Below are 27,839 nucleotides of genomic sequence, written 5' to 3'. Positions count from 1 at the left end.
AACTAAATGTAATGCCAACAATTCCAAGTGCTTGTCAGGGTGGGGGGTCCCCAGTACAAATATGATTTTGTGGGGCGGGTCACGGCCTGAAAAGTTTGGGGACCCTTCATCTACATGTAGATATGTTAGATTCGAGCACCTAAAATGTGATCTACACATGTGTACATTGAAATTTGTAGTTGCATAAAATATTCACACATGTAAATTGACTTTTAATGTCACAAAGAACAATTCTTGCAACTGTCGACGTACACAAAACATTCTGTGACAGATTACGTGTGGATTATAGGTTACATATTGACATTTCAGTGAGTTTGAGTTGTCAAATAAAATTTACGAGCCCTCGAATTTGCAGTATCTACTGTAGATGTCCTTTCCTTCTGTACACAACCCTTGTAGCAGTGAGGATAGAGCTAGGACAGAGCAGATTAAGGACCTGAGAAGCAGCCATGCCTTAATGTGGATCCCCCATCCCTCCCTCGCAATTCCGACTAAGCTCTGATCTCAGAGCTTAGTTTTTATTCACAAAATTGCACCTTTATAGCTCAATGCTGAGGTAGGTTTGTTTGTAACAATGGCCGAATTGTGTAGCCTACTACACTTAAGTCGAATTGCGAAAAATTCGTCGGAATTGCAACAACAAAACGTCCTAGTAGTAGGCCTACAGTAGAGAATAAAATAAGTTAAAATAATCTATTTATTGAAATATTGGCAAGAAATGAATAGAGATAAGACGTAAATGTTCACGTAAATGTTGTTTCACAACTTTTAAAGAGAAATCGCACTGGACATAATACCTCAATCACTACCTCATTCAGAGACAAATTCAGAGACAGGATTAATTAAGAAACAGTACAGTACAATTTAGTTTTCATATTACTTTAATCAAATATTACAGTATTACATTTCATTTTCTCATTATAGTCTAGTGTTGTATGCCTATGGCTATTTCCTCTTCCGAACAATAACAATCCATTTCATTTTTAGAACCAAATGAATGTCAAACATGACAACATTCTACATCGTTTCCAAGCCTTGCATAAATGGAAACATGCAGTTTTCATCTAGTACAATTTTTATATAATCAAATCTACTGTGGTAAAAAAATGCTTTGTTCATGGATTTCACTGTAAATTGTGAAATCGCATAAAAATGAAGTGGAAACCAGACTTGGTGAAAAAGGTAGCTTCCATTTGAGCAGTCATATCAGGTAAAAAGGTAGAGCCCGCACACCAAAGCAGGTAAAAGGTGCTTTATTACAAAAAGTAATTCCACTACTGGCGTATCAGGTAGTCATCTTCTCTGGTGGAGCACTTCACACGACTCGCAGTAAGCTCATATCTGAACGGAGCTTTTCATTTTCCTTTAAAAACAAAGAGTGGGTTATAAACCTGATGTATCAATGACATTTACAGTTGATGACAATAAATGAGAAGTGACGTCTGTTACCTCCTGAAGTCTGGTGTTCTCCTTTTTAATTTTCACCATATATTCAATTCGCTGCTTGTGGTTCTTGTGACCCACAAGCTTGCCGTTCTCCTCTGAAAGGTGGTCAATCTGCTTGCGGAGAACCTCAACTTCCTGCCAGGAGATCAGGATATCAGTTCACTAAACATCACATACAGTTGAGTCATGGCTGCAAACCATCCTACACCATGGAATTTTGGGAAAGTGACTAAGCCCCAAGGAAAAAACTAAAAAGATATTTTAACTTTAACTCCAGCATCTATTGGAGATATTACATCAAGTAGTGTTGATGCCTCTAAGAAGAGGCTGAACAAACACCTCCTCAGCATGTGACTGTAATCCCATTTAATCAACCAACATTACGTTTGTATATACACTCCTGACTGAGTAGCTGCAGATCAGTGATAGGTTCTTTGAATGTTATTCATAAAGCCTGTATCTGCCCAAGCTTGATTAACAAAAAATAGATTAGCCAAAATAGCTGATCTACAAGCTCAACGCGTTGTGAGCTTGTAGATTATACTTTGTCGTACAATGGTGTCAAATGCCAAAAATAGCCAATCTACAAGCTCACACAACAATGCGTTGTAAACCTGTAGATCAGCTATTTGGGCTATTCTTTTAAAAAGGTTTGAGAGAAAGAAATTCTGGGGCAACCGTTCTTAATCCCAAATACATATACAGTAAGTCGTGTTCACATCACTCCGACATTAGTGCCTCTTTAGGTCTGAAATAAAATACTATTTAAACTGACAATATTCTCACCTGAAGCAGTTTGTCCTGGTCGGGTTCTTTCAGGCTCAGTTCTCTGAGCTCCAGGCAGCGGTTCCTAAGCTCATTGGTCAGCTCCTGAACACACGTCTGAGACTGGGCCAGCATCATCTCCTGGGCCTGCATACTAACATCAAGGCAACAATAAAAACAAAACCAATGCTGCCTGTCATAGGGCTGGGCGATAAGACTTCAAATCAATATCAAGATTACAAAAGTTTTGCATTGATAGCAAATAAAGAACGATAAAAAAATAAACAGAGTGAAAATAGCAATCTACAAGCTCACAACGCGTCGCATCGCTGCATTGTAAGCTTGTACATTTGCATGTCACCATTTTATAACTAAGTATAATACAGGGTTAAGTGGTTAATCAGACTAATATTATGTTTATTATAAAAACAAATTGCAATGTATTTGTGTCGATTCGTTGATATAAGAAAAGAAAAAACTGCTTCTTGATTAACCTATATGAGCAAGATTAAAGGTAGGGTAAGCGATTTTTTATTTATTATTTTTTTGTTAAAAAGGTTAAATTACTTTATTCTGATAGTAATCATTGCTACAGAGCATTTGTTCAGTCACAGGGGTCTCTCCAGCTCTTTAGTAAACAGAACATAGTACATTTTCAGGAAGGTGACACATTTTAAGCCAATCAGGAGAGAGCACTGAAAATGCATTTTCTGTTTAATAAAGAGCTGGAGAGACATTGGAGACTCCTTATATGGACAGGACACTCTATAGTAACGAGCACTATCAGAACATAGCTCCATTTTGCAATTATTTGAATAATTGCAAATCACTTACCCTACCTTTAAGTTGGTTATTGGTTCCAAATATCGGTTTTGATATATTTTATGCCCAACCCTTGCCTGTCAAAATATCACACTACACTATGGAAGTAAACAACATTCAATAAGGGAAATAAGTTCAAAATATCCATTTACCTATTTTGAACTTCAGTGAACCTCTGCATTATTTGAACCTGTTAATAAAAAGAGAGTGGGGCATGCAGTGAGTGCAGAACTCACAGAAGTTCTTTTATCAATGGGTAAAATAATGTAATGAGTAGACAAACCTTCTCAGCTCTCTCCTCCTGTAGGTCTCTAAGCATGGACTGCTTAATGGCCTCATTCAACATTTCCCTGCCGACCAAAAGACCATACAGTAACCATCAGCTTTATTCACACCACAAAGTCATCATGGCAGCATGACTCCATTTGAAGGGGCTTACCCATTGGTGCTTCCTCTCTTGTCTGGCTGGTTTTGAGTTGTGTAGAACTTGTCTAGGAGTCCTTGAATCTCCAAGCGCACAATTTCTTTCTCACTAAGCTGGGTCTGAGAGATGCCAAAACAAAAATGATTGATGGTGAATTGACTCAATTATCGTAATCACGTTAACTATTTTTCAAAAGGTGCAACGGACTACATTGCACCTATAATTTCTTCTCTTGCAGAGGGTCTAGTAAACACGATTATAGGTGCAGAGGGTCTAGTAAACACAAAAGTGAAAGAGGTGGTTGTAAAAAGTACTGTACATACCTTGAGTCTATTTATCTCTTCATTCTTAGCATTCCTCTCATCAGTCAGCTCTTCCAGAAGAATCTCCATTGTCATCATGGAGGAACGTCGACTCTCTATCTCCCTCTCTTGGCTCTCCAGCACCTGTGTCACGTTTGTATTGAAGCTTCTCGGGGTGCATGGTGTCTTGAGAAATCAAGAAATGGACATTAGCCAAAGAGTAATAAGTGCCAGCAAAATGAACATGTATTAGACAAGTTTGTTTACCCGAGGTAATGATGTAGGTGTGAATGAAGGCTCTAGCACAGGAGGTGAGCTGCCATTTCGGATAGTTTTTTCGATGGCTTCCTCATATTGCTTGAGCTACAAAAAAAAAATAGAAATTTAATTATTTATATATTATTATTTTGTGGTTGACACTATCTGGTCGGCTATCAGCACATCCCAACTAAATTATCATTAATGAACACTACTGAATGCATATTTCCTTTATATTTTCTTCCCATCTCCAAGCATGTGTGACATTGCTATGTGTCCAGGTGGAAAATGTACCTTTTGCTGTAGATTCTTGATCATGGTCTCCTTCTCGGCCGTTTGGTCTTGAGAGGCTTGGAGGAGGCTGCTCTGCTCGTCTAAGACCTTGGTGAGTTTCTCCACTTCCTCGGTAGCGTAAAACAAATCCTCCTGCAACATGTCAAGCTAAGAGCAACCACAAATATTATGTGAGCTTTAATGCTTTATCTATTTAATTGCATGTCCAAAATAAACAAATCAAATAAGGCATTATCAAACTGGCATGGATAGACATGGGCACTGTGTGTGAACTAAACTGAATTCATTTCTTTACTTGGCTGTAATTGACAATCACAAAGCGAATGACACATGCAAGACAGAAGCTGTAAATTTCATGAAAGAGAATGTGATCTGTGATGAATTTATACCATAACATGACAGTGAGGTAATGAAATGCTAAATAATGAAAGCGTTAGTTGAGCCCAAACAGACACAAATGGCTTAATGTGTTGACCCACCAATTAAAAACATAACCTTTTTATCTTGTAATATGAATCAAAGACAAGCATCCACATTTTGGTGTTATACGTAGCATACATTAACATGATACATCTCTAAAAATATATATTTTTTATTCTATTGCTGATTTAATTAATTATTCAATTAATCTTTATATCCAAAGCATACCTCCATCTGATTGGAAGCCACTTTCCTCTCTGCAGCTTCATACAGGCCTTCAACTTCTGCTTGCAGATTGGTGTAGCGCACTTTGATCTCCTCCCTTTCCGAGCAGGCAGCATTGTACTTAGCCTGGTAAAACAAACAACCCGATATATTATCATAAAAACATCTACAAAATCAAAGAAAGGATGAGGAAATGCTGTCTCATTGGATAAACAAAACTAATCATGTGTGAAACAGGAGAGAGTGAAAGTACTGTGATTTCGCTGATGTCTCCTGACAGAAGAGCAAGGTTCTGGTCCTTATGGCTCAGCTCGCTACGGAGGTCTCTAGTTTGGTTGATCAGATCCAACGCAACATCCTGGAAAACAACATAACTAGGGTTAATTCTCCCTGCTGTTGTGTGACAACCTCCTCGTAGAGGGGAAGTTAAAGGCAAATTTACAGTTAGTCTCCCATCCCTTTCGACAAATAACTCGACTGCAATGGTGCATTTTCAACTCAATTTAACAATAAACAAAGGAAAATTGTACAGAGACTTACTTTGTCTTGATCAATTGTCTGCTGTAATCTTTTGATATTTTCATTGGCAGCTGCCAGATTTTGCTCAGTATTTGTTAGGATGGAGGTCTTTAAAATCAGAGAAAAAAACAAAACAGGAAATTGATTACTTAAAAAGGTGCTGTGTGATATTATTTGTGTAAAACTAAGTTTAATAGACACTGTAAATGCCATGCCTGCCATACCTGCAGTTGACTTTGCGTTGTTAGATCAGATACTTGTTTTCTAAGCAGCTTGTTCTGCCCCATAGTCTCAATACGTTCTCTGAGGACAAAAACACATTTTGCAGTCCTACTAATGTATCATGTGAATACTTTGTAAAAGCTGCTGTTAGCAACTCATAATACCGTAATTAGATTAAATATGGGGGGGAAACGTATTGTGCCAAACTCACTTGGATGACTGGGAGGTTATGTTGCCTGTATGCTCCCTTTCAGCCTGGAGGGAATTTCTCAGCTCCTACAATTCATACACACAGAAAAAGGACTAAGAGGAAATGTATGTACTTGGGCGGGCCATAACTAAAGATCATTTTTATAATGAATTAATCGTTTAATCTACACAATTACTTTAGGCCATAAAATGACCAAAAATTAAGTATAAATAGTTGACCAGGGTCCCCCAGAGCTCTATTACTAGGCCCCCCTCCTGTTTTCGCTCTAATGTGTTTGGATGAATGTTTGCCCCAGAATAGAGACGCTAGTGATAATGTAGTTAACTGCACTCAATGTTTTACCTTTAAAATATACACAAACAAAGTCAGGGGGAATATGAAGATAGCAACTGAACTGAACTTGATTACATCACTAACCGTAATAAGTGCCTGCTGAGTAGCAAGCTCCTGCTGTCCGTTTTCCAGCTGCTGTCTGGCCTCGTCAGCCTCAAACTTGGCCTCGGCCTGCAGCTGGTCAAAAGAGTCTTGCAGGGTTCTATGTTCCTCCAGAAGTTGCTCCCACTCCAACCTGAGGTTAACAAGAAAATGGCTGAGGTTAGCACACTCGACATACAACTTCACCTGGACCACCGATTGCTGTGTGAGGATTAAAACAATTGGAGAAAGAGCCATGTAGTTTGCGGAGTAGGTGCAGACATAACACAATAACACAGTACATTGGTTGTATTAATGGTACAGTACTAACATGGTTACTGCATGTTTCAGTAAGCTGAGCATCTTAATAACTGATAGAATGATATGCAAGAACAATTTGCCCAGTAAAATATATATGAATGGAACTGGTGGTAGACGGTGTATGTGTGCATGGGGGCATTCTGTGCATAATCCGGCCATGTACAGTATGATGCAACAATGTGTCGCAAGATTGAATGCAACACTCAATAAGGATATTTTAAAACTGCACTTACTGGACTGTGTCAAGTTGGAGCTTTGTGCTGATCAGACTGTTAGAGAGCTGGGACACCTCCCTCTCCTGTTCACTCCGACCTTCACCCAACTCCTTCTTAGCAACAGCTAGCTCCTTATCAGAGGATTGCAGAACCAGCTGAAGGTCACGGATCTCAATCCTCAGAACTGAGAGGATGCAAAGCATGAGAGTGTTAGTACCTGGCGACTGTGTATCCTCCTCTTATCGCTTGTCAGGTAACAACAAAGCCTTCACATTGGCAGATAGTATGCAGGACTGAGCAATATACAGTATGGACTTCTCCTACATGATATCTATGCTAATCTCCTCACTATCTAATGGTTGAGCGATTCTGATATGGTAGCCTGATTTGAATAAATAAAGACATGGACGTACATTGTTGAATTGTGTAATCAAGGACGTTTACAGAAAATGTCACAATTATCAAAATACTGTAAATATCAGATGATATGATAACACTTTTAAATCATATTGTCAAGGCAGGCTCCTCACCTTCCCCTGTCTGCTGTTCAGACTGTAACGTCTTTTCCAGCTTGTTCATGCTCTCCTGCAGACAGAGCATCTCCGTGTTCCTGCCATCTCGCTCAGTTGAAAGTAGCTAGATTAGATGCAAGGAGAAACAGGATAGACAAGCATTATCAATGTACCGTACAACACACAATTCAATGCAAGGACTGAATATATTGTTGCTGTTGGGCAGAAGCCTCTTATCTCCATATTTAAAGGTATTGTAGGGAACATTAAGCCTAAATTAAAAAAAAAATATATATATATATATATATTTTGCATTTTTTCCCCTCTATCAGCCACTATATAATGATGCTGGGGTGTTTTCCCGCATTGAAACACAGTCCTCCTTCTGAAATCCGTATTTTCCCTAATGTTTATGTGTTCTATGTTTATGTCCGGTACGTAAATTAACGCACGCATGTGCGCGTCCGTATGAACGTTTTACTTTCGGTTTTAAAACGCTCTCAAACTTCGTTTTTGAGGCACAGAATTTACTTTTAAGATAGCGTGTGGGTAGAATGTCGTTGTTTAACTTCATATATGTGGTCAATTTATCATGAAATAGCCTATTTAAAAATAAAAATTCAGAGAACCAGCAGGGCGGACATTTCCGCATATTGTATCCCAATAAAGCAACCTGTTTGGGGCACGGTGCCTTCAAAAGTACCCTTGCTCTATAGACGTCACACTGATACGAAACAGTATGCGCGCGCAGGTCGGCAGCAAAAGAACCCCACCGCTCATAAGATGCAATGTAAAAGTGGTCACAGTCTCACGTGTAAAAATGCATCCCATCAAACTTTCAGATGCTGTTTTTCTCCCAGTGTGGAGGAAGAATGCTTAGGATTTTTACTGTGATCTCTCGCTCTTGAAATATATAATCCTTGGTTTCTGTTGTGTGTAAACAATAATAACAATTCAAAGCAGTTGTCCTCAAAACTCCACCTCCAGTGGCTGTCATAAGAACAGAGGGGAGCGCTCTATGATCATGGCACCATAACCTGCTTGGCTCGCACAGCTGCAGCCCGTCAAGACTAATTTATGCTCCGTCCCGCGAAGGTGTCGCGCGCAGAGCCTAACGGCCGAGAATAGCAGATCTCCAAGCTCACAGCGGTCGCATCCGTGACGCGGTTGTGAGCTTGTATGTCAGCTGTTCTCGTTGCGCAATACCGTTACGCGATGAAGTATATATGTGTCGCCAAGGCGCACCCCACTAGCCTACACACAGAGGAGGTTGAATGAACTGAAACAAGCTCACCCTAAAACAGCAGGTTTGGGGATCTGTTGGGAATTGATTACATGAAACAGTCACCTGTGCGTCCAGTCCCAATGTTTGTAAACAAATAATTGGTCTATGGAAGTCCCTCTTGCGTCACCCCCTGGTGGTCGGGGAAAAGAACTGCTGGAGTGGCGGTGTTTGTTTAGTTCTGAACTCCCTACTATCCCTTTAAATTTATCGTAAATTAATTCCCTACTTCGTCATACAAAAGTAGCAAAAATAGCAGATTTACAAGTTCAACACGCATTTCATCGTGCCGCATTGTGAGCTTGTAGATGTGCATTTTTTTATATTTTAATCCTGAAAAGTAAGTTTTGGACATATGAGGTTTCCACCCGACTGCAAAGATATATAATATATAATAAAAGGTCCTGGAGCACCTGTTAAGATAGACGTGTACATAGCAAGATATTAAACAATACACCCCTTCCGAATGAGTTTACAAGATTTCCATTTAGAAGTTGCACTTTTGAATGCAATTCCCATATTACCTGCAGTATACATATCTGTATATCATTATGTATTCTGTGTTGAGTTAAAGCGTTCTCAATAGGACACATTGTTGTTTTTTCCTTCCTTCAATTTGTCACCTGTTAAACATTGTAGTATACTGTGTGTGCGTGTAAACAATGAGAAAGCATTCCACCTCATCCTTGCGGTCAGCCTCCTGCGACATCATGACCACGTGCTCCTCAAGCTTTGCTATCTGCTGCGACAGCTTCCTGTTCTTCAGCTGTTCCTCATCCAACTGACCCTGCACACGATTGGCTTGCTCCTTGAGATGGTGGAGAGAGATAGTCAGACAAGGTTAATAGAGTGAGTGGTATCGATACTGAGGATGAGTGTAGGTCCCTAATTACTCTTCCCGCAGTGATGCTCGGCAGGGCTTGTTTGTGTGGTTGTCTGTCCGTGAACAAAATAATTTGAGAACAGATGGGTGGATATTCATGAAATTTGGAGGGAATAATCAGTTGTCTGCCCTAAAGAGGTGATTAATAATCATGATCATCAATCATAGCTCAGGAATAGAGATACGGAAAGATTGGTTTGGTTTGATTTCTGATAAAAATGAAATCAACTGTTGTAATCCTTTGTTGTCCATGACGTCACACTGTGGCATCAAGTTGTATACATTAACTAACACTTTCTATGAAGCCCACGTTTATAATGCATTATCTTTGCATATCTTCATGTATGCTACTAATTTTATATAATAGTAAATTCACTTTTAAAAGAGTTATGCCCAATAAGAATTATAATGGATGCACCCGTACTTAATTTGAAGCATATAATGAGCTGTCAAAGAGGATATGGCATGCCATAGTCTGGGAGGCATTGCCTCGGAGTTTGGACAGCGGGGGCGCGGCCACTGCGTTGTGATTCAAATCAACAGCCAATGAAGAAAAGGGGCGGGATCCACATGCAGTGGGTGTAGCATCTACATAGGATCGACGGGAAGCAATTTCCCCTTGAGAAATTGCGGCCGCCATTGTTGTGTACTGCTGTTTGCCTCTCGTCGGACTTTTTAGACGAGTTGCACAGCTCCAGACCGGTAAGAGGCGTGTCCGCTCAGATTCAGAGCGTAAATTACATCCCGCCCACAAATCCCAGGGCTCTGGCCCAGAAGTTCCTCGCAGAGCCGGCGAAAACTTCTGGGTACTCAGATTAGGCATGCCATAACCAATGGCGTACCACCCCACATGCTGTTCCCAAGGTCATAACCCAAATCCAATATAAAAATGTCATAATGTAGCTCATATATCTGAATTGATGAAGGGAAAACAATCAAAAACAACCTTTGATAGCAAGAGACGTTGGTGCAGGCAGGCAGGGTTTGCATGCCTGTGTACATTTTAATTTTACCTGAAGTTGTTGAAGTTCCTCAGTCAGGGCTTCACAGGCCGTCTCGGAGTCCATGTCTGGAAGCTGTTCACTCCGAATATCATCCATGTCTTCCTCCCTGTTGTTCAAGTGTTCTGGACTGGATAGAGGTGGCACTGGCAGGCTACAATGACTCTTGGTTGGGGTGGTAAGAATCTGTGACAATGGAATATTTTCAAAAACAGTGCGTGGGTTTCCTGTGCATACATTTCAAAATCATAGATAGAAAAGCTTGACAAACTGGCACTAAGGAAAGAAAGGAAAACCAAACTTCCAATGCATCGCCTTATCATCCATCCCTATGAGAATTGAAGTCTCTTGGTAGTAGTTCAACAATCAACAGCAAAACACAAGTTTATCGTTGGAAATACAGTAAAAATGGTAGAGCTAGTTCAGGGAGACCTGAGCAATAACATTTCCACATCACCTTACCTTGATAGTGTCAACATGGATTCTATTCAGCTGAGAAACTTCTTGTTTTTTGTAGGCATTTGTAGCTTCAAGAATGTTTTCCAAGTGCCTATTGAACTTGCTGAGGTATCTTTTCTCAGACTCCAACTCGGCAATCTGTTTCCTATAACACAATGAACAATCAATAAAACGAGATGTCATTCTGCAGCGCAGGCTTTAATGTATTGCATTTGAAATAATTAACTATTTAACAACATCTAAAAGCAAAAAGCCAGCCACTCTAATTCAGAAGCATATTGCCAAGATGTCTGCATTTGTAATTTAAATATAGGCTTCTTCCAAACCTGCAAACTAGGACTGGACAAAAAAATATCACACATGGGTAAGAGACGGAAAGAAAAATGTCCAAAAGACCAGCAAGAGAACATTTTTAACAATACATGACAGTCACAAATATGGGAGTTTACAAGTATAGACTGAAGCACATAGGAGAACAAAACAAAGAAAAGAAGCCTTCCTTACTTGGTGATCTCCTTGTACTCCTCAAAGGCCTTACTAGTGGCTGTGAGTTCAGACTGTTTCTGCATTAGCTGAGCCTTCATCCTCTCCATAGAAATGGCTGAGATGTTCTCTGCAGTCCCTGGGGTCAAACAGGTTGGCTGGGCTGCAGAGAAACCTTTAATCAATCCCACGGGTTTGCCATCAGCCAAACAATTGTGAAAATCCCTTCTAATAATAGATATCAATGTGCTGAAGTCTTTCAGACACCTCTTGTGTTGTGTTGAATTACAAGCCTTAAAAAGGTCATGTTGGACAAAATCCTTAATTTGATCCAAACTGACAAATTCCACAGCACACACACCTTTTAAGCCCTTTAAAGAGAAATGACTCACAAAAGAACCATTGTCTCACACAAGAACCATTCATAAAGATACAATGAATCACAATATTTATGGGCATGTACTGTAAATGGTGCATTTATGTAGTGCCTTCCTCCAAAGCGCACTATACAATGTGCATTATTCACCAATTCACGCACAGATCGAGTCAACCATGCAAAGCACCAACCTGCTCCTAGGGAGCAGTTGGAGGTTACCCTTGCTCAAGGACACTTCACACAAGCAGCCAGGAGGAGAAGGGGATCGAACCGGGAATCTTCTGATTCCCAAGCGGCCGCTCTACCTCCTGAGCCACTACTGTCCATCCATCTTTCAGCCCACATGTCTGTATAAGACTTGTACATACTGTATAGTACACTCTGAAACATAATCAATTGCTCTAAAAAATATAAGATTATCGTCCTTACAGCCCATGGGTTTCTCTGTCTCTAGAACTCTCTGAAAGGTTTCTTCTAGTTCAGCAGCAGACTGCTTTAAATCCTCCTCAGCTCTTTTCACAGATTCCAGGGAGTGAAGCTGCCGGATCTCTTCCCTCAGACTATAGTTCTCTGCTTGGAGTCGTGTAATCTTTGGATGATTCTCAACCTGAAGAAAAAACAAAGTTTTTTTTTAGCCGACAAAACTAAAGATTTTTCATTTTTTGAAAAAAGCATGTTTAAACAGGAGCAATGTTAAAAGCAAAATAAATGGTGTTTCTTACCCTAATTTCCACACCAAACTATGTATGAAATAAGTCTCACCTAGAAACTTGTACTTCTGTTCTTGTTAAAAAATGGTCTACAGTGCCTTGTTGGCATAATAATAAACTTTATTTGTATAGCACGTTTCATGACATGAAATGCAGCTCAAAGTGCTTTACAGAGCAAGACAATAAGGCAAAGAAAAGAAAAGCAGAAGCATAAAACATAGGAAAACATAAACCAGCTGAAAAACTTTTGAAATACTGAAGGGAATCACTTACATTTAAAATGTATCATAAAATATGGAATATGCTATCACCATCATCTGTATAACATCTATGGCATCATCTATGACTGTGCCAGTCCAGTAAGTGTTCAAAAGTGCATTTCTAATTATACCTGATCTTTAAGTATCTTGATTTCCTCCTTGAGTTGGTCAACCAAAGTCTGACTCTCCTCTTCCGGGAGAGAGCCCTGCCCTCCGTTCAGTTTCATCAAGCGAGAGATGTGGCCGTCGCGGAACTTGATGATCAAGTTGGAGGAGAGGATGAACTTCTCCTTCTGTCTCCAGGCCTCCTCCAGCTGAGCCACTTTCTGCACCAGCACCTACAAAAGGGCACAATAAACATGTTCTCTTAACATCCTTACCACAAACAAACACCCGTGCAATCAGAAGATTTCAAATATTAGTTTGCATTTACAGTCTTCTCCTCGTCACGTTTCCTCCATAGTCGAACGGCTTCCATGAACTTTGCCTTGTACACCATTTCAGGGTGGTCTAGAATGGATGCACCTGAGGAGAAAAATTGCCCTATACTTAGTTTGATATAACATATTGTACAATAGCTAATCCAGGGGGGGTAAAAATCCAATCTAAAACAGAGTTCATGTGTTCACAATTCAAGACAGGCAGCAATATTGCTACATTTATTTTACCGTCTTGCAAACAATCATTGAGAAACTTTCCAAACAAATACATTTCCTTTGTTGCGTTTATAACCTAGGGCAATTCAACCCATATTTGTGAATGGGTGAGAATTATTCTTGCACAGATAATACAGGCAAAACTTTCGAGGGTCAAAAACATTACATGATAATTCAATTTTTATGCTTTTATCAACAAAAAGGGTCACAGTGAGCATCGTTGAAGTACTCCTACCCATTTTGGGCCCTCCTGGCGCCACATCTCTGTTGTCCACATTGCCTGGCTGACAGGCGAGGGCCTGTGCAAGTTGCTCCTTCAGCTTTTTCACCTCAGCCTGCAACTGCCTCACATTTCCCTGTGTGTCTTCATTTATCATGGCCTGATAGAAAGGAGAATAATTCCACAAGCATGAGCTAATGGAGCACCAAGATTGTGAAATAAGGCATGCCTGGCTGGGTCGGATATGCTTCACTGTGTGCAGTTAGTGTCAGATGACAGGTACCTTATTCTTAATCAGCTTTGCTCTCTTGGCAAACTGCAGAGTAGACAGTGTTTCTCCGAAACACTTTGAGCCAGGATGTACATTGGCTATGATATACGTCTTTGCATTACCTCCAAGAGAGTCCTTTATAAAACACAAAAATAGAATTTATAGTTAAAGTGTTAAGTGTACTCGTTCTTGTCGCATCATCTACAGACACATCACTTCTTGTTGTGTAAAAAATAACTTTTTTTTTTACACAGTGAAAATATTTGATATGCGTATACCGGTATATTAGAATTAAAACAATAACCATTGTGTACAAGTATAACAAATATTTTTTTCAGCTGCAATATGCAATTTTGCGGTGTCCAGTCCATCAGTGAAAATGGCATCAATGAACCAGGTAATATGAACACTAATATATTATTTACTGACGAAATTAAACAGTAAAATAGCAGGATAATGAAAATATTGCAATATTATAGGACAGGTAGGCTTACAGTAAGTACCATGTACATTCAGAGCAAAGTCAGGAAATGCAACCAACACATCTTGATAGGCGAGTAGAGTATGGACAGAGTGTCGAACCATGACACCAAAAACTGAATTCATGCGAAAGCATTTAAGGAACTGGCCACTGACCTTTAGCAAGAAGGTGAGTTTGGAATCCCTGTAGCAGATATGTCGGTTCTTCCCGTTGGAAACATCAACCAGTGCCATAATCACCTGACTTAGGCTCATAAGGGAGCGATTGATGCTGCTGGCCTCCTGAAAAAAAGAGGAAAAAGAATAAGACAATGACAAACTCAAAAACAACTGCAGAGCATAATTCAGGGTAGCGTTGGGGGGAAAGCATCACCTTCAGTCTTGAGCCGTCTGTGTGTGTGTCTCTCTGCCTCTCCGACCCTGCCAGATCCACCAGGTTCAGCTGAGAGGTTCGAATATTCACCACCTCATTTATGGACTCCTTGGACTCCACCGTCATGGTGAACACGGCATGGGATCTTGAGGACTCACGGTTCATGGATGTGGAGGCCACCCTTCGATTACGCCAGCCCATTGACAGTACCTAAGACAGAAACGTAGAGAAGTTACTTCAGTGCCATCTTGTATCATTAGTTCAATGAATCACGATGTGGAGTGATTTCCTACCTGATAAGCTTCCACAGCTGAGGTGACAAACTTTTCCACAGCACCGTCAACAAACACACCCTTCTTGATGTCCTCCCTAAGGAAAAGCATGGCTGAGGCGCTGTCCAGGAGATCATAGATCTGCTCATTGTAGATCTCAATGAATGAACATTTGCAAAGGAAGGTCTTGGTCTTCTCAGACTTTTGGTGGCAAGAAAAGAGGTAAAGCAATTTAGCTAACTTATACTTTCCCAGCTAATTATTTATGATTCATGTCATTGCATTAGAATGACGGTGACTACAGTATCAAGGGGGTCTTCGGTTGAAGGATTCTACCCACCTTGTTCACTTCTCTGTTGATGAGAAAAAATAGATACTCAAAACTTCGAGGAATGACACCCCTCAGTTCATCAGTGAAATTATCAGAGTCAGATGGGCCTAGAGAGAAAAAACAGGGTTAATGCACTTATAATACCGGTGGTCTGGCATTGTTTCAGGCCACATTTAGTTTCTTCCACAGTATAGTCCTTTAACGAAAGTGACAGACGATAAGTCAAAGATATCAAATCTCACCTAGCATAGTGAACGTTTTCCCTGAGCCAGTTTGTCCACTGCAAAAGCACCAGATGAAAAGACACAGATTAATCCTGTGCAAGGTTGTTGTATCCCAAACTGTACCCACCATTTATTTAGCATGTAAGCAACATAAAAAGCACTCACTAGGCAAAAATTGTGCCGTTGTATCCATTCATGCAAGACTCCACAATGTTCTTTGCTACACAGGAAAACACAGAGTCCTGTTGGCAATGAGAAGTACATTAAGAGTTATATAAAAGGCACTGTATGTTTTTTTGTATAGCGCCATTTCAACGCAATTCAAAGTGCTTTACATGAAATATTAAGCATTAAGACATTAAGACACTGAGCATTAAGAGTGCAAACACATCATAAAAAAGGGCATTTGAATACAAATAGTAAAAAGAAAAAAATTAAGCAAATACAAGAATGCAGGTAAGATTCAGGTTAGAAATCAGTATAAAGTAGTTAGTAGTTCTTAAAGAGAAACCTAAAAAAAAAAAACATTTTGATCCAAGGTATAGTGATCAGACCAATTATTATTTAATAATACATAGAAAGTACTACACATACATTTCACAGGGGTTAGTACTATCATACCTGCCAGATTAGTACCCTGTCAGTATATTTACAGATAATATGCCAATATAAGACCTGGCTAAGTGGCTATGACCATGATGTGGCACCAACCTGAGATGTGTCCGTATCAGCAACATGATCATAGGTAAAAGTCCGTGGCTCTGGCTTTGAGTGCAGGCGGATGGTGTTGGGTGAGGTAACAGTGAGACACAGACTCTGAACTCCATCTGTGGTCAGCCCAGTGCCCTGGGTCAGGGGTCGCACCCGCACAAACACTTTTATAGAATCACCGTCTCCACTGTATTACCAGAAAAAAAAACAGAATGTATAAGAAAATAAGATTCAAAAGGTAAGAGATTATGTTTGAAACAAATTGTTGAAGAATTGATTTAGCAGAAAATGTATTTAGTGAAATTTTACAAATAAAATAATCGTTTAGTGTAGCTGCAAAAATAGATTATATTCTTAGCAACTATTCTATTGATTACTCGAATAATCTTGAAGCGTGTTATTTTCATACATGCAAAATAATTAAATAAAGTACAATAGTACATAAAATACAAATATGTACTAATTGCTTTAAGCCCTATTTTATACATACATCATTGAAAATAGAACAACGATATCATGGAGAATAGAGAAAATGGCTCCATCTACGACCCCATTGAGACAAATTGTAAGCTTGTACAGCTACCCTATGGGAGATGTTTGATCTTTAAGAGCAATGACCTGCTTGTGAGTGATGCATAAAGCACCTGTACACACATCAGTCAGTCATTTGACTCATTGATGTGCATCTCTCTAAATCAAACTTTTATTTCACTATAGCCACAGAGGTCCTTAGCTTACTTATTACTGTGCAAAATCTCTCCAAATGTGGTTATGAAACATCAACATACAAACAGTACCTGTTAGCAACCAGTGATGAATCTGCAGGTCCTGTCAGAGAAAATGTAGACAGACAGGATAGTTAAGAGTCCACCGACTCAACAAGCACACGTCAGTGTGGGTAAGATATTAAGCATTTAATTATACTGTTACCTTTCAAATTCGCAGCCATCATAAGTGACTCACTTCTTCTACCACAGACAGACGGACAAACAGGCAGACAGACAGTTGAGTTCACAACATTGTCGACTAGTACAGTCAGAAGAACATAAAGTTAGCAGCAGCACACTAGCCTGAAAGTAAATGTTTACTTCCCCTCGAAATTGGCGGGCACGCCACAGAATATACTCTTCCGGTGGCATTACCGCCACCCGCTGGTCATGTTAAAACCCTACAAGAATTAAAATAGTAGTTAGTAGGTGTTGCGGCTGATAAGATTCACAATAAATCAGTGGTTTTCAACCTTTTTTGCGTCAAGGACCCCCAAATTGACAAATATTAGCCCAGGGACCCCCATTTGAAAAGATATGCCAGGGACTCAACCATTTTATTACTTGGGGGTCCCAATCTACACAGTAGTATCATCAGTGTTCATTTAACTCTGAGAGTGTACAAATGGAACCAAATTGACCCGTTAGGGTCCATTTGTACACTCTCAAGAGTTACAGACATAAGGGTCAATTTGGTTCCTAATTATTGATTTGGCTGGGGACCCACTGGAACCCCCTCAAGGACCACTGGTGGTCCCCGGACCACTGGTTGAAAACCACTGCACTAACCACTAACCACTGATATAGCATTGATTGATTGAATACTTTATTAACAGTTTGCAAAGACAAGCACAGGGAAGTACAGTTCAATACTGTCTGTTAAGAGGATTTTAAACCCAAGAAAGCACTATGGCTTGTTTCCATTGGGGTCCTTTGTAGGCTACTCAATTAATCGAAACATATGTTTTTTAGAAAACTGTTTTCAGAAGACTGTAGAACCAGCCTCAGGTCTTAATGGGTGTCAGTTAAGACCTACCTTCCTACATGTTGTTGTCACGTGGAAACCTTGTATCAAAACCATAACTTTTCAGGAAATTGGAAAATAGAACCTGTGGTCCTGTGGTTATTATTTACTCACAAGCTCTTGTTGATACTTTTAATTGATTAAACATTTATAAAGCCCACAAACACACTTAACCACTTTCAATCTGGCATATACATTTTTGGACATGTTGTTAAAGGAGAACATTTTCAAAGATCTTGTAGAGTGCCTGTTGTACTACTTTTGCGCGACACTATCATACAACAATATATAAGGGCATTCATTTATGAAGAAAAAAAGAAAGAAAAAAGGTTTCTGCCCGACAGTGACATTATTCAGACATGAATGCTTTGCACAAAAAAAAGAGGAGAGGACAGAATAGAGAAGAAAATCAACAGCAGAGTCAACAGGCGGAGCCGACCTTCGACGGCTTGCACTTGGATAGCACGGAGAGAACTATCTGGTGCATTGGTGCCTTGGGTGACTTTATGGCATACTTGCAATGAAAGGAACACTGATAAGTACACTCACTGTTTATAGTTGGCACAGCGACATTCTGATCCTATGCCTGATTTAGACGAAGATAGTATTGAAAGAACTACGTAGTATAGTGCATGGGTAACTTTACTGCTCAACTTACAATGAATAGAACACTGATGAGTGATTTTTAAGTTCACCGGCTGTTTGTTAATTTGTGGTGCAGCAACATTCTGGTCAATCCTCAGCAAGTCTCTGTGGTGTTGACAGAGACGAACTTGTTCATTGATCAGGAAACATCGCAAATGTGTCGGATGGATTTTCCTTTTCCTTTGTGGCACCAAATTATGCCTTAAATGTAACTAAGTTACACCATTATTTTAGAAAAGGTAACTAAGTAACCGAGTACTCTAATTGCAAAACTAACAAGTTAGGTTACTCGTTACCCAATAAAGTATTCTGTTACAAACAGAGTTAATTTTAACGCTATACCCCCTGGTCCTGATCATTACTGTTTGTACCGTACCCATCAGCAACACAAACATTTCCGTATGTGACTTCAATCTGATCAGATAAAAGTTAACCACTTGAACAAGAGGTGTAACGATATAGTAACTGCATCGAAAAATCGATTTTAATTTTCAACAATCTACTATATCGATATGCAAACAGCAAAATATCGTATCGTTTGACTTTGTATCGTGTCGAATTGTTTTGCAATGCAAATAATCGTATCGAATCGTTTTGCTATGCAAATCATCAATTTTATCGATACTAAGTTCTTGTGCGTTGTATTTAGCAATTCTAAGAAGAAAAAAGAGAAAGAGGGGTCCCCCCCATTGCCAATTATTTATTAATAATTATATAGCCTAAATAAGGCTATTTCACAAATACAACTAACTAGGATATTGTGCAAAATACAAGAGCCAAATTGAAAACAAAACTTTTAGACTAGGGGTCCCGGACCCCCTGTTGAAGACCCCTGCTCTATGGTCTAGCCCAGGCTTGTCAAACTCATTTTGGGGTCTGGGCCGCATTGGTCAAAAAGTGACTTGATGTGGGCAAGCAGACACGCATGCGTGCTCATGCACATTCAGTTATTCGTCATTGTTTTTCAGTCTGTTGCAAGGTTGTAATAGTTTTGGATTTTTCATTGCAGTTTGGTTTTAGTTAGTTTTGACAATTATTTTTCTAATTCAGTTAGTTTTAGTTAGTTTTGACATTATTTCTTTTCTAATTCAGTTAGTTTTAGTTAGTTTTTAGGGCGGGTTTGCTAGTTTTTATATTTCTATTTCTATTTTATATTTATATTTATGTTTCTATTTTTGTGAGAACGCTTAGTTTTAGTTTAGTTTTTATTAGCTTTAGTGTTCGTTTTTTTCATACATTGGGTTATTTGTCAGGTGCAGGATTCAAAAAGGTCAGAGCAAGTATTGTTTAACTCAACAAAAGAGGTACTTGGTAAAAAAGTACTCACATTTGTTACTTAAGTAGCCTAAAAGTATCAATACTGCAATGTAGAAATACTCTGTTACAAGTAAAAGTCCTGAATTCAAAATTTACTTGAGTAAAAATACAAAAGTATTGATATCAAAATGCACTAAGTACAAAAGTAAAAGTACTCATTATGCAGAATGCCATTTCACATGTTTTGTGAGCTTGTAGGTCGGCTATTTTCAAATGGCCGAAATGACTCTCTAATGATTAGAGAGTCAAAACAAGTTTAGTTATTCTGGCAGGTGGAGTCATAGATGGTCACAGAAAGCAAGTGAGAAAGGTTCTGTGTAGTTTGTACATCTATGTATCTGACTACATTTCATCAGCAGTATCATATAATGTAACTGGATCATTTGCTATGCAAAAAAATATATAATTAGGATTCTAATGATTTTCACATTATGGACTGCATTATACTGTAGGTGCATTAAGCTACTATAAATGTAAGTCAATTGTCTATATGGAGCCAGTTATGTTACCTGGTGTGCATCTAGCTCCCTCTGCTGGACTCTCTGTGCCATGTGATTTGCAGCCTCCACTGTGTGAGCAAATTAACCACCAGACATAAATAATTACATAAGACAAGACAGGTTTTACTCCCAGTCAAAATATCTTTACAAGAACCAAGTTTGGGTGAATCACATTCCTTCCATGCTACAAAGCAATTCAATGCCAGAGAACTCTAAAATGGCTAAAGGGCAATAAGTAAAACATTTTTTTAAACAGCATATTATTCATGCCTTATTCGATCAATATATCAATGTCATTGAATGATGTCATTGCATTTCTCTCTCTCTCTCTCTTTTTCCTCAGTCTTAAACTGACTTGTTGGTATAATGGAATTGTAGTTATTCCAAAGAACTACACCTACATCTGACATTGTTTTAACTGTCTAAGTAGACAAAGACAAGCCCCTAGTGCAGGGGTCTTCAACGTTTTCAGGCCAAGGACCCCCTAGCTGAGAGAGAGATGAAGCAGGGAGCCCCTACTCTATATTGTATAAAATTGTGTTTCAGATTTTTTTTTAACATAGTCTGCTCTTTTTTCCCTCTACACCTATAGCCTCTTTGCCAAAAATAGCCGATCTGCAAGCTCTCAACGAGCTTGTAGATCTGCTATTTTCGGCTAATGTTCCCCTCAGAAAAGGAATTCTAGGGTTCAAGTGGTTAATGTAAAAAAACGAAATCCTATCACACAAAGATTTGGCGGACCCCCTATAGTAGCTCTGAGGACCCCCTATGGGTCCCGGACCCCCTGTTGAAGACCCCTGCCCTAGTGAGAGCGAGGGTGGGCGGGGACTTACAGCGCGTTATGACATCACACAAGTGCTCCTGCATGGCGTCCGTACATTTGGGCAGTGCATTTTCATTTGTTTCCACCACCATCTTCTGGAGGTTCTCCAGAAGTCTGCTCTCCCCTGTGGCCTCCTCTTCTCCTTTAGAACAACCAAAGGGACATGATCTGTTCATTCTCTCATGTACATTTTAAACTGACGTTTTTGTTGATTTAGGTCAATTATATTCACTTATTATTATTATTGACGATCTATAAAAACACACGGTAAGAAATGTATGAACTTGTACCACACAAACCTATTTTTACAGTTCTGCTAAGTCAGGGGTCTTCAACAGGGGGTCCGGGACCCCTAGGGGGTCCTCAGAGCTACTATAGGGGGTCCGCCAAATCTTTGTGTGATAGGATTTAGTTTTTTTACATTAACCACTTGAACCCTTGAATTCCTTTTCTGAGGGGAACATTAGCCGAAAATATCAGATCTTCGGCTAATGAGAGCTTGTAGATCGGCTATTTTTGGCAAAGAGGCTATAGGTGTAGAGGGAAAAAATAGCAGACTAAGTTTAAAAAAAAAAGTAATCTGAAACACAATTTTATACAATATAGAGTAGGGGGTCCCTGCTTCATCTCTCTCTCAGCTAGGGGATCCTTGGCCTGAAAACGTTGAAGACCCCTGTGCTAAGTCATATAAAAAATCTCACATGTAGGCCATCATGTGACAGTTAGGGGCGCCCCCCCCCCTGATCTGGAGCTAGATCGGCCACTTTCGGCTGCCGTCTGTGTGTTAATGTTTGTGTGAATGGGGGAAATGTAAATACACATTATTTTTTAAGCGCTTTGGAGAAAGGCACTATATAAATCTTAATCAATATAATCTATATCTTGCTATGATAGAAGTTAATAGCTCACACCACTGTTATTTTTTCCCCTTCATTACAGGAAACAGCGTTTCTTCTTTCTGTTCTTAAAAAAATGAAAATAAACATTTGATTTGTTTCTTTATGCTTTCCTCTTTATGTACTTGTTTATTACTTATTTTTTATGATCTTCCTTTTTTGTGTAAAGCACTTTGAGCTGCATTCCATGTATGAAAGGTACTATATAAATTAAGATCATTATCATTATCATTACGAACACAGATTAGACAAGCTTTCATCAGATACACTGTGGCTTCCCAAGGATGTGTGTTACAGTGAAAACCTATTTAACATCTCAATAACAGAGCATGTGTCAGTGTTGTGGGTGTTCTCCATCTCCGACAGTGCATCTGTGACTTGCTCAACGTGGTTTACCTCAAACTCCCTCACAAAGTAGCGAATCTCTCCTTGGGTGATGGGCCTGTGGTCCAGGAGTCTTGACTGAGCTGTCTCCTACACCTATGGGAGGAATGACGGTGAAAATAAGAAGATTAAAGGAAAGACCACGACCGTTGAGGTAATAACTTGTGGGCACTAAATTGTTTGATTATTATAGTGGACTGTCTTGACATTGCCTGGCATCCCCATTTTGGCCATCAACATTGTGAGGCGTTGTGAACTTGTAGTTGGGCTTTTTGAAACAGGGCTTAGATGTGTCTTTATCCAAACAGTCAAGAAGCCAAATGCACTTTCTCACACACACACACACACACACACACACACACACACACACACACACACACACACACACACACACACACACACACACACACACACACACACACACACACACACACACACACACACACACACACACACACACACACACACACACACACACACACACATCAATTTGTAGTGGTGTTTCGTTGCCTTCAATCGACCTTGCAACTGAGGTTGACAATATAACTTATGCTATTGGGGTGGTTGTATTTGGTTTGGTATTCTAGAGATCTCTCCAGTATAAAGTATGGATCTGTATTTTAGTTGCATTTCAGGTAACTCAAGACATTTAACTGGTCAAACTGAAAATGAGAAATTAAATGATAAAGGAGTCAGAACGTTGTGTTACACCTTGAGTAAGGAGTTTTCCCTGAGCCTTTGAGCTGGAGTTCCCATATTTCTCCTTTCCTAGAGAAATGGAACGTTTAAAACAGAAATATGAGTGAGTCAAGACTTTTGCAAATATTAAGCTGTATAACTCAAAAAACCTGCTTGCCTGTTAGTGTGCTGACCAAGGAGATGTGCCCGACCATCTCCCAGCTGCCCAGACCAATAGCCAAACTACTAGTGTAACAGAGAGATACGAGTTCTTTAAATAAGTTGAAGTAGCAATTCCAATAAATTGATGCAACATCAATACTAGCCCTAGAATGGCTGTGACATCGCATACATTTCATGTATTCCAAATACACAGCCATAGATCACCCCTAGGCCCGCCCAGGTAGCAGACTCTTCGTGGTGGCATTTAAACTCGACTGGTGCTTTGCGATTGGTGCGGGGTAATTAATCGTCACCTGTCAATTCTGTGCCCCATACGTGTGTGCTCCCCATAGACGTTTTCATATGTTCAGTCCAGCAATCATTTTGGGCCCTGCTGCGGGCAGAGAATGTTGTCTGTGTGAAGCTTGTGGAAAAGTGAAGATATTTCACTAATCACACGTTTTCCTTCAGAACTTTCAAATGGATATGAATTAAAGTACTAGAGGACAATATCTGACTCCAAATAAGTCACAGAAATTAATTATTGGGTGAGTACACACGGGGCGCCACAACGTTTTATGCCGCCACAATGAGTCTGCTACCCGCGAGGGCATGGGGGTGATCTATGGCTGTGTATCTATCACAATCACAATATCACAGCCATTCTAGGCCAGAGCAACATCAATACCTAAACACAGTGTACCTGATGGCCCCCATATATCTGTGTGCCAGTGGGTCTGATCCACGCAGCAGTCCGCCACCACTGGCGTAATGCAGAAAATCATCAGACTGTGTTGAAGACACCTCCAAATCTAAGATGTTCTCAATGACATCCTATGGAGACACAAGGAGCCATCTGACAGTGAGCTCGGACAGCACAGATAATTCTCATTCTACTGCTCTGCCACCAAAAGGTGGACTGCCCTGACACCATCCATTAAAGGATGTGTAACACTGGTTTCTTTCAAAATTGTCCTGAAAAAACATCTATCAGGAGACCACAAGGGGAGGTAAATCGAAAGGAGGTGTCATTCACTGCCACCGTTTTTCCTTTTTGTAGTGTAGTGTAGTGTAGTGTTTTGTACTGTATTTGTTGATGACATGTATTGTCATTGTCACAGTATTATTGTGTTAATTTGTTATGCTACAGTATGTTGATGAATTGACTACATAGGACCACAATGGAAACAAGTCAGTCCCCAGGACTTTTTTTGTGTTATCCTTTTAGCCTTAATGTCTTACTGTACCACTAACTGTTTACATTTCTGACTAATAAAGTATTCAATCAAATCAATCAATCAATCAAAGCTTTGACAGCACTGTTGCTTAAATCTGCTTATATAATACCACAGGCAGGCTGTGGTTAAAATGCTCTTTACACCCGTGATGTACCAAAGAAATATGTATTAATATACTTTAGTTTTTTTTTATGTTACTTCACAACATTATTACATAAAGGTTGCCTTATAGTCTCAAAATGTGACAATGTTATAAACTCACCTTAGAAATTGCTGCCAGTCTCAGTGGGCCTTTCAGAGAGGTTGGCATGGATCTGGAGAAAACGAGAGAGAGAGAGAGATATTTGGAAAAGGGTCTTAAGCAATGTAAGCTATAAATGATTAGAGAACATGAATGAACATTTGACCATTAAGGTCTATTATTTCTACAATTGCTAAATTGCTACAAAACCTGTATTTCCAATCATTTTGGGCATAAACAAGGAGTTGAAGGGTACATTTAAGTGTGATTATGATGTACCGTGCATGTTCAAATATGTACTTTACTTTTTTTTTAAAAACATTTTGGACAAAATAGCAAATTTGAGGTGCCCACTTCCTTAGTGCCTACTCTTTCTTAGTGCACACTCTTCTTGTATCTATCAAAATAACATTACTGTGCTCTAAATACAGGGGGTCCGGGACCCCTAGGGGGTCCTCAGAGTTACTGCAGGCCAGGGGGTCCGCCAAATCTTTGTGTGATTTTTACATTAACCACTTCAACCAAGCATCCCTATTCTGAGGAGAACTTTAGCCAAAAATAGCAGATCTACAAGTGCACAACGCCTCACGCTGCGAGGCGTTGTGCGCTTGTAGATCTGCTATTTTTGGCAAAGTGGTTTAGTATAGGGGGGAAAAGAGCAGGCTAAGTACAGAGTGAAAGGTCAGGTTTACTAAGTATTGTTTAAGTGCATGGTTAAATGTCTGGAAATACACATCAACATGAATCCAACATGACAGTGCTGTGAAGTCTATGAAGCTGCCTATGAAATCTATGAAAAAAATAATATTCTATACAATATATAATGGGGGTCCCTGCTTTATCTCGCTCTCAGCCAAGGGGTCCTTGGCCTGAAAACGTTGAAGACCCCTGCTGTAAACCCATAACATTGAAACATATTTTACCTATGAGCTTCTTCACTTCAAAGTCATGTATGTGTGTGTCTGAACTCCTGTTCACATAGAGTGGAGATGTCTGTCTGTCTGGATGATCAGAGCTGTCACCATCATAGCTGAGACAACCAGGGTTCTTCACACTTTGACAGAACTCCTCAAGACAAACAGCAGGCTTCACCAGGTTAATGCTGGTCAGTACAGCTCCCATGACACAGATTATACCAAACAGTACTTATAATTCAAATCGTATATAGCTTGAGAACCTGCAGGTGGAAAGACTGGTGATGCGAGCTTAGTACTGATGTAATAAATAATCACTCATCAAAGTGATTTGAACGGAGCTCTGAGATGTAACTGTGTTCCGTGAGCAGAAATAACGGAGCAGAAATAAGACTTCCGGTTGACGATCTCTTCAGAATAAGAGTACCCTCTAGAGTAAAAAGAAACCATTGAAAAGCATTGAAAAACGGTTCATTTGCACATTAAAACTATAAATTAAGCATTTAAACGAAGCTATATAACACATATTATGTTTATGTGTAACAAAAACGTTTTTTAAAACATTAAAACATTATCTAAATGGATAAATGGTGTTCAAAGGACTGCATGGCCTATACAAATTGGACACTGGACCGGAGACGGCTGCCGATGCCAGCACTTGTGACATACACACGCGTTCGGGGAGACCCCTTCTACAACGCCACACTCTCCGCTAAGCGGGAGAGGTGTAAAAAAAAGTGTGGCGGACCGTCCAGTGAGGTCAGAGGTCAGAAAAGTGCCCTTTTCTGCCATTTTCAGACAATAGTGGACACTGGACCGGAGATGGCTGCCGATGCCAGCACTTGTGACATACACACGCGTTCGGGGAGACCCCCTCTACACTGCCACACTCTCCGCTAAGCGGGAGAGGTGTAAAAAAAAGTGTGGCGGGCCGTCCAGTGAGGTCAGAGGTCAGAAAAGTGCCCTTTTCTGCCATTTTCAGACAATAGTGGACACTGGACCGGAGACGGCTGCCGATGCCAGCACTTGTGACATACACACGCGTTCGGGAAGACCCCCTCTACACTGCCATACTCTCCGCTGTGTGTATGTCACAAGTGCTGGCATCGGCAGCCGTCTCCGGTCCAGTGTCCACTATTGTCTGAAAATTGTCTGCCTTTGCAAAATTGCATGCACTTTCCACGCAGTGTGTCGTGTGATATTGTCTGGCCACGTGAGGCTAGAACAACCTGGCACTTAGAAGTGATCTAGTATAAGCCATTTAAAAAGACATACTGTACATCATAAATTTATTTTTTAAATACAATTGTGTCTTTTTTTTTAAACTTGCCACTTAGAAGTGTTTTAGTATGAGCCATTTAAAAGACATACATCATAAATGTATTTTTAAATTAGATTTGTGTCTTTTAAAAAACATAAAAATCCATGATCTTATTTTGGCAAGGCAACCGGAAACCTTATTTCTGCTAGCTCGAAAACCGGAAGTCCAATTTCTGTTCACGGAACGGAGCTCTGAGAAGCTAATATTTACTACTGCTTCCGGGTGTGAGCGTGCGTTGCCATGTTTTGTGAGAGAAACAAGCAACCACGTTTATGAAAACAACAAAAAAAATCTTGGAAGACATTTTTAAAAATTAGGAATATTTTAGAAACCAGTACTTTTACTTCTACTCCACTACATCTCGGATACAAATATTGTACTTTTACTCCACTACATTTATTTGAAAACTTTAGTTACTAGTTACTTTTCAGATAAACTATGATATAATGAAACATTAACCACTTTAGCCCTATTTTATACCTAGGCTATTTTCAAATATGTAGTACTTTTACTTTTGGTGTTTTAAGTACATTTTGATGCCAATACTTTTGTACTTTTACTTAAGTA

At 39.7% G+C, this 27,839-nt stretch overlaps 1 protein-coding gene across 6 annotated transcripts; it reads right to left on the bottom strand.

The window, feature by feature from the left end:
* Window positions 1–903: 903 nt before the first annotated feature.
* Window positions 904–26,216, bottom strand: kif15 (kinesin family member 15). Of its 6 annotated transcripts, none has more exons than XM_084045379.1 (43): window positions 25,961–26,216; window positions 25,059–25,110; window positions 24,262–24,392; window positions 23,567–23,642; window positions 23,430–23,478; window positions 22,731–22,814; window positions 21,449–21,580; window positions 20,625–20,683; window positions 17,293–17,330; window positions 17,160–17,190; window positions 16,363–16,549; window positions 15,817–15,893; window positions 15,670–15,707; window positions 15,437–15,534; window positions 15,118–15,297; window positions 14,825–15,034; window positions 14,608–14,733; window positions 13,984–14,106; window positions 13,716–13,860; window positions 13,258–13,349; window positions 12,956–13,162; window positions 12,284–12,461; window positions 11,500–11,653; window positions 10,999–11,140; window positions 10,549–10,722; window positions 9,332–9,460; window positions 7,389–7,494; window positions 6,877–7,042; window positions 6,326–6,476; window positions 5,909–5,973; window positions 5,700–5,778; window positions 5,497–5,583; window positions 5,210–5,314; window positions 4,960–5,082; window positions 4,312–4,458; window positions 4,027–4,122; window positions 3,781–3,945; window positions 3,473–3,576; window positions 3,317–3,383; window positions 3,186–3,223; window positions 2,233–2,365; window positions 1,450–1,581; window positions 904–1,363 (listed from the first exon to the last, which is right to left on the bottom strand). In XM_084045379.1, exons 8-43 carry the CDS (start codon window positions 20,633–20,635, stop codon window positions 1,316–1,318), a joined length of 4,152 nt encoding a protein of 1,383 aa, XP_083901505.1. In that variant the 5' UTR covers window positions 20,636–20,683; window positions 21,449–21,580; window positions 22,731–22,814; window positions 23,430–23,478; window positions 23,567–23,642; window positions 24,262–24,392; window positions 25,059–25,110; window positions 25,961–26,216; the 3' UTR covers window positions 904–1,315. The 6 variants fall into 6 exon arrangements, with proteins under 6 accessions (XP_083901505.1, XP_083901507.1, XP_083901506.1 ...); XM_084045381.1 differs by having other exon boundaries at window positions 17,293–17,327; XM_084045380.1 differs by having other exon boundaries at window positions 23,567–23,639.
* Window positions 26,217–27,839: the final 1,623 nt, after the last annotated feature.

This window comes from Gymnoscopelus microlampas, assembly GCF_963454915.1.
Source record: "Gymnoscopelus microlampas genome assembly, chromosome: 20".
Classification (NCBI taxonomy): domain Eukaryota; kingdom Metazoa; phylum Chordata; class Actinopteri; order Myctophiformes; family Myctophidae; genus Gymnoscopelus; species Gymnoscopelus microlampas.
Note: the sequence above shows the minus strand (reverse complement) of the source record. Positions and strands in the feature narration are given on the sequence as shown.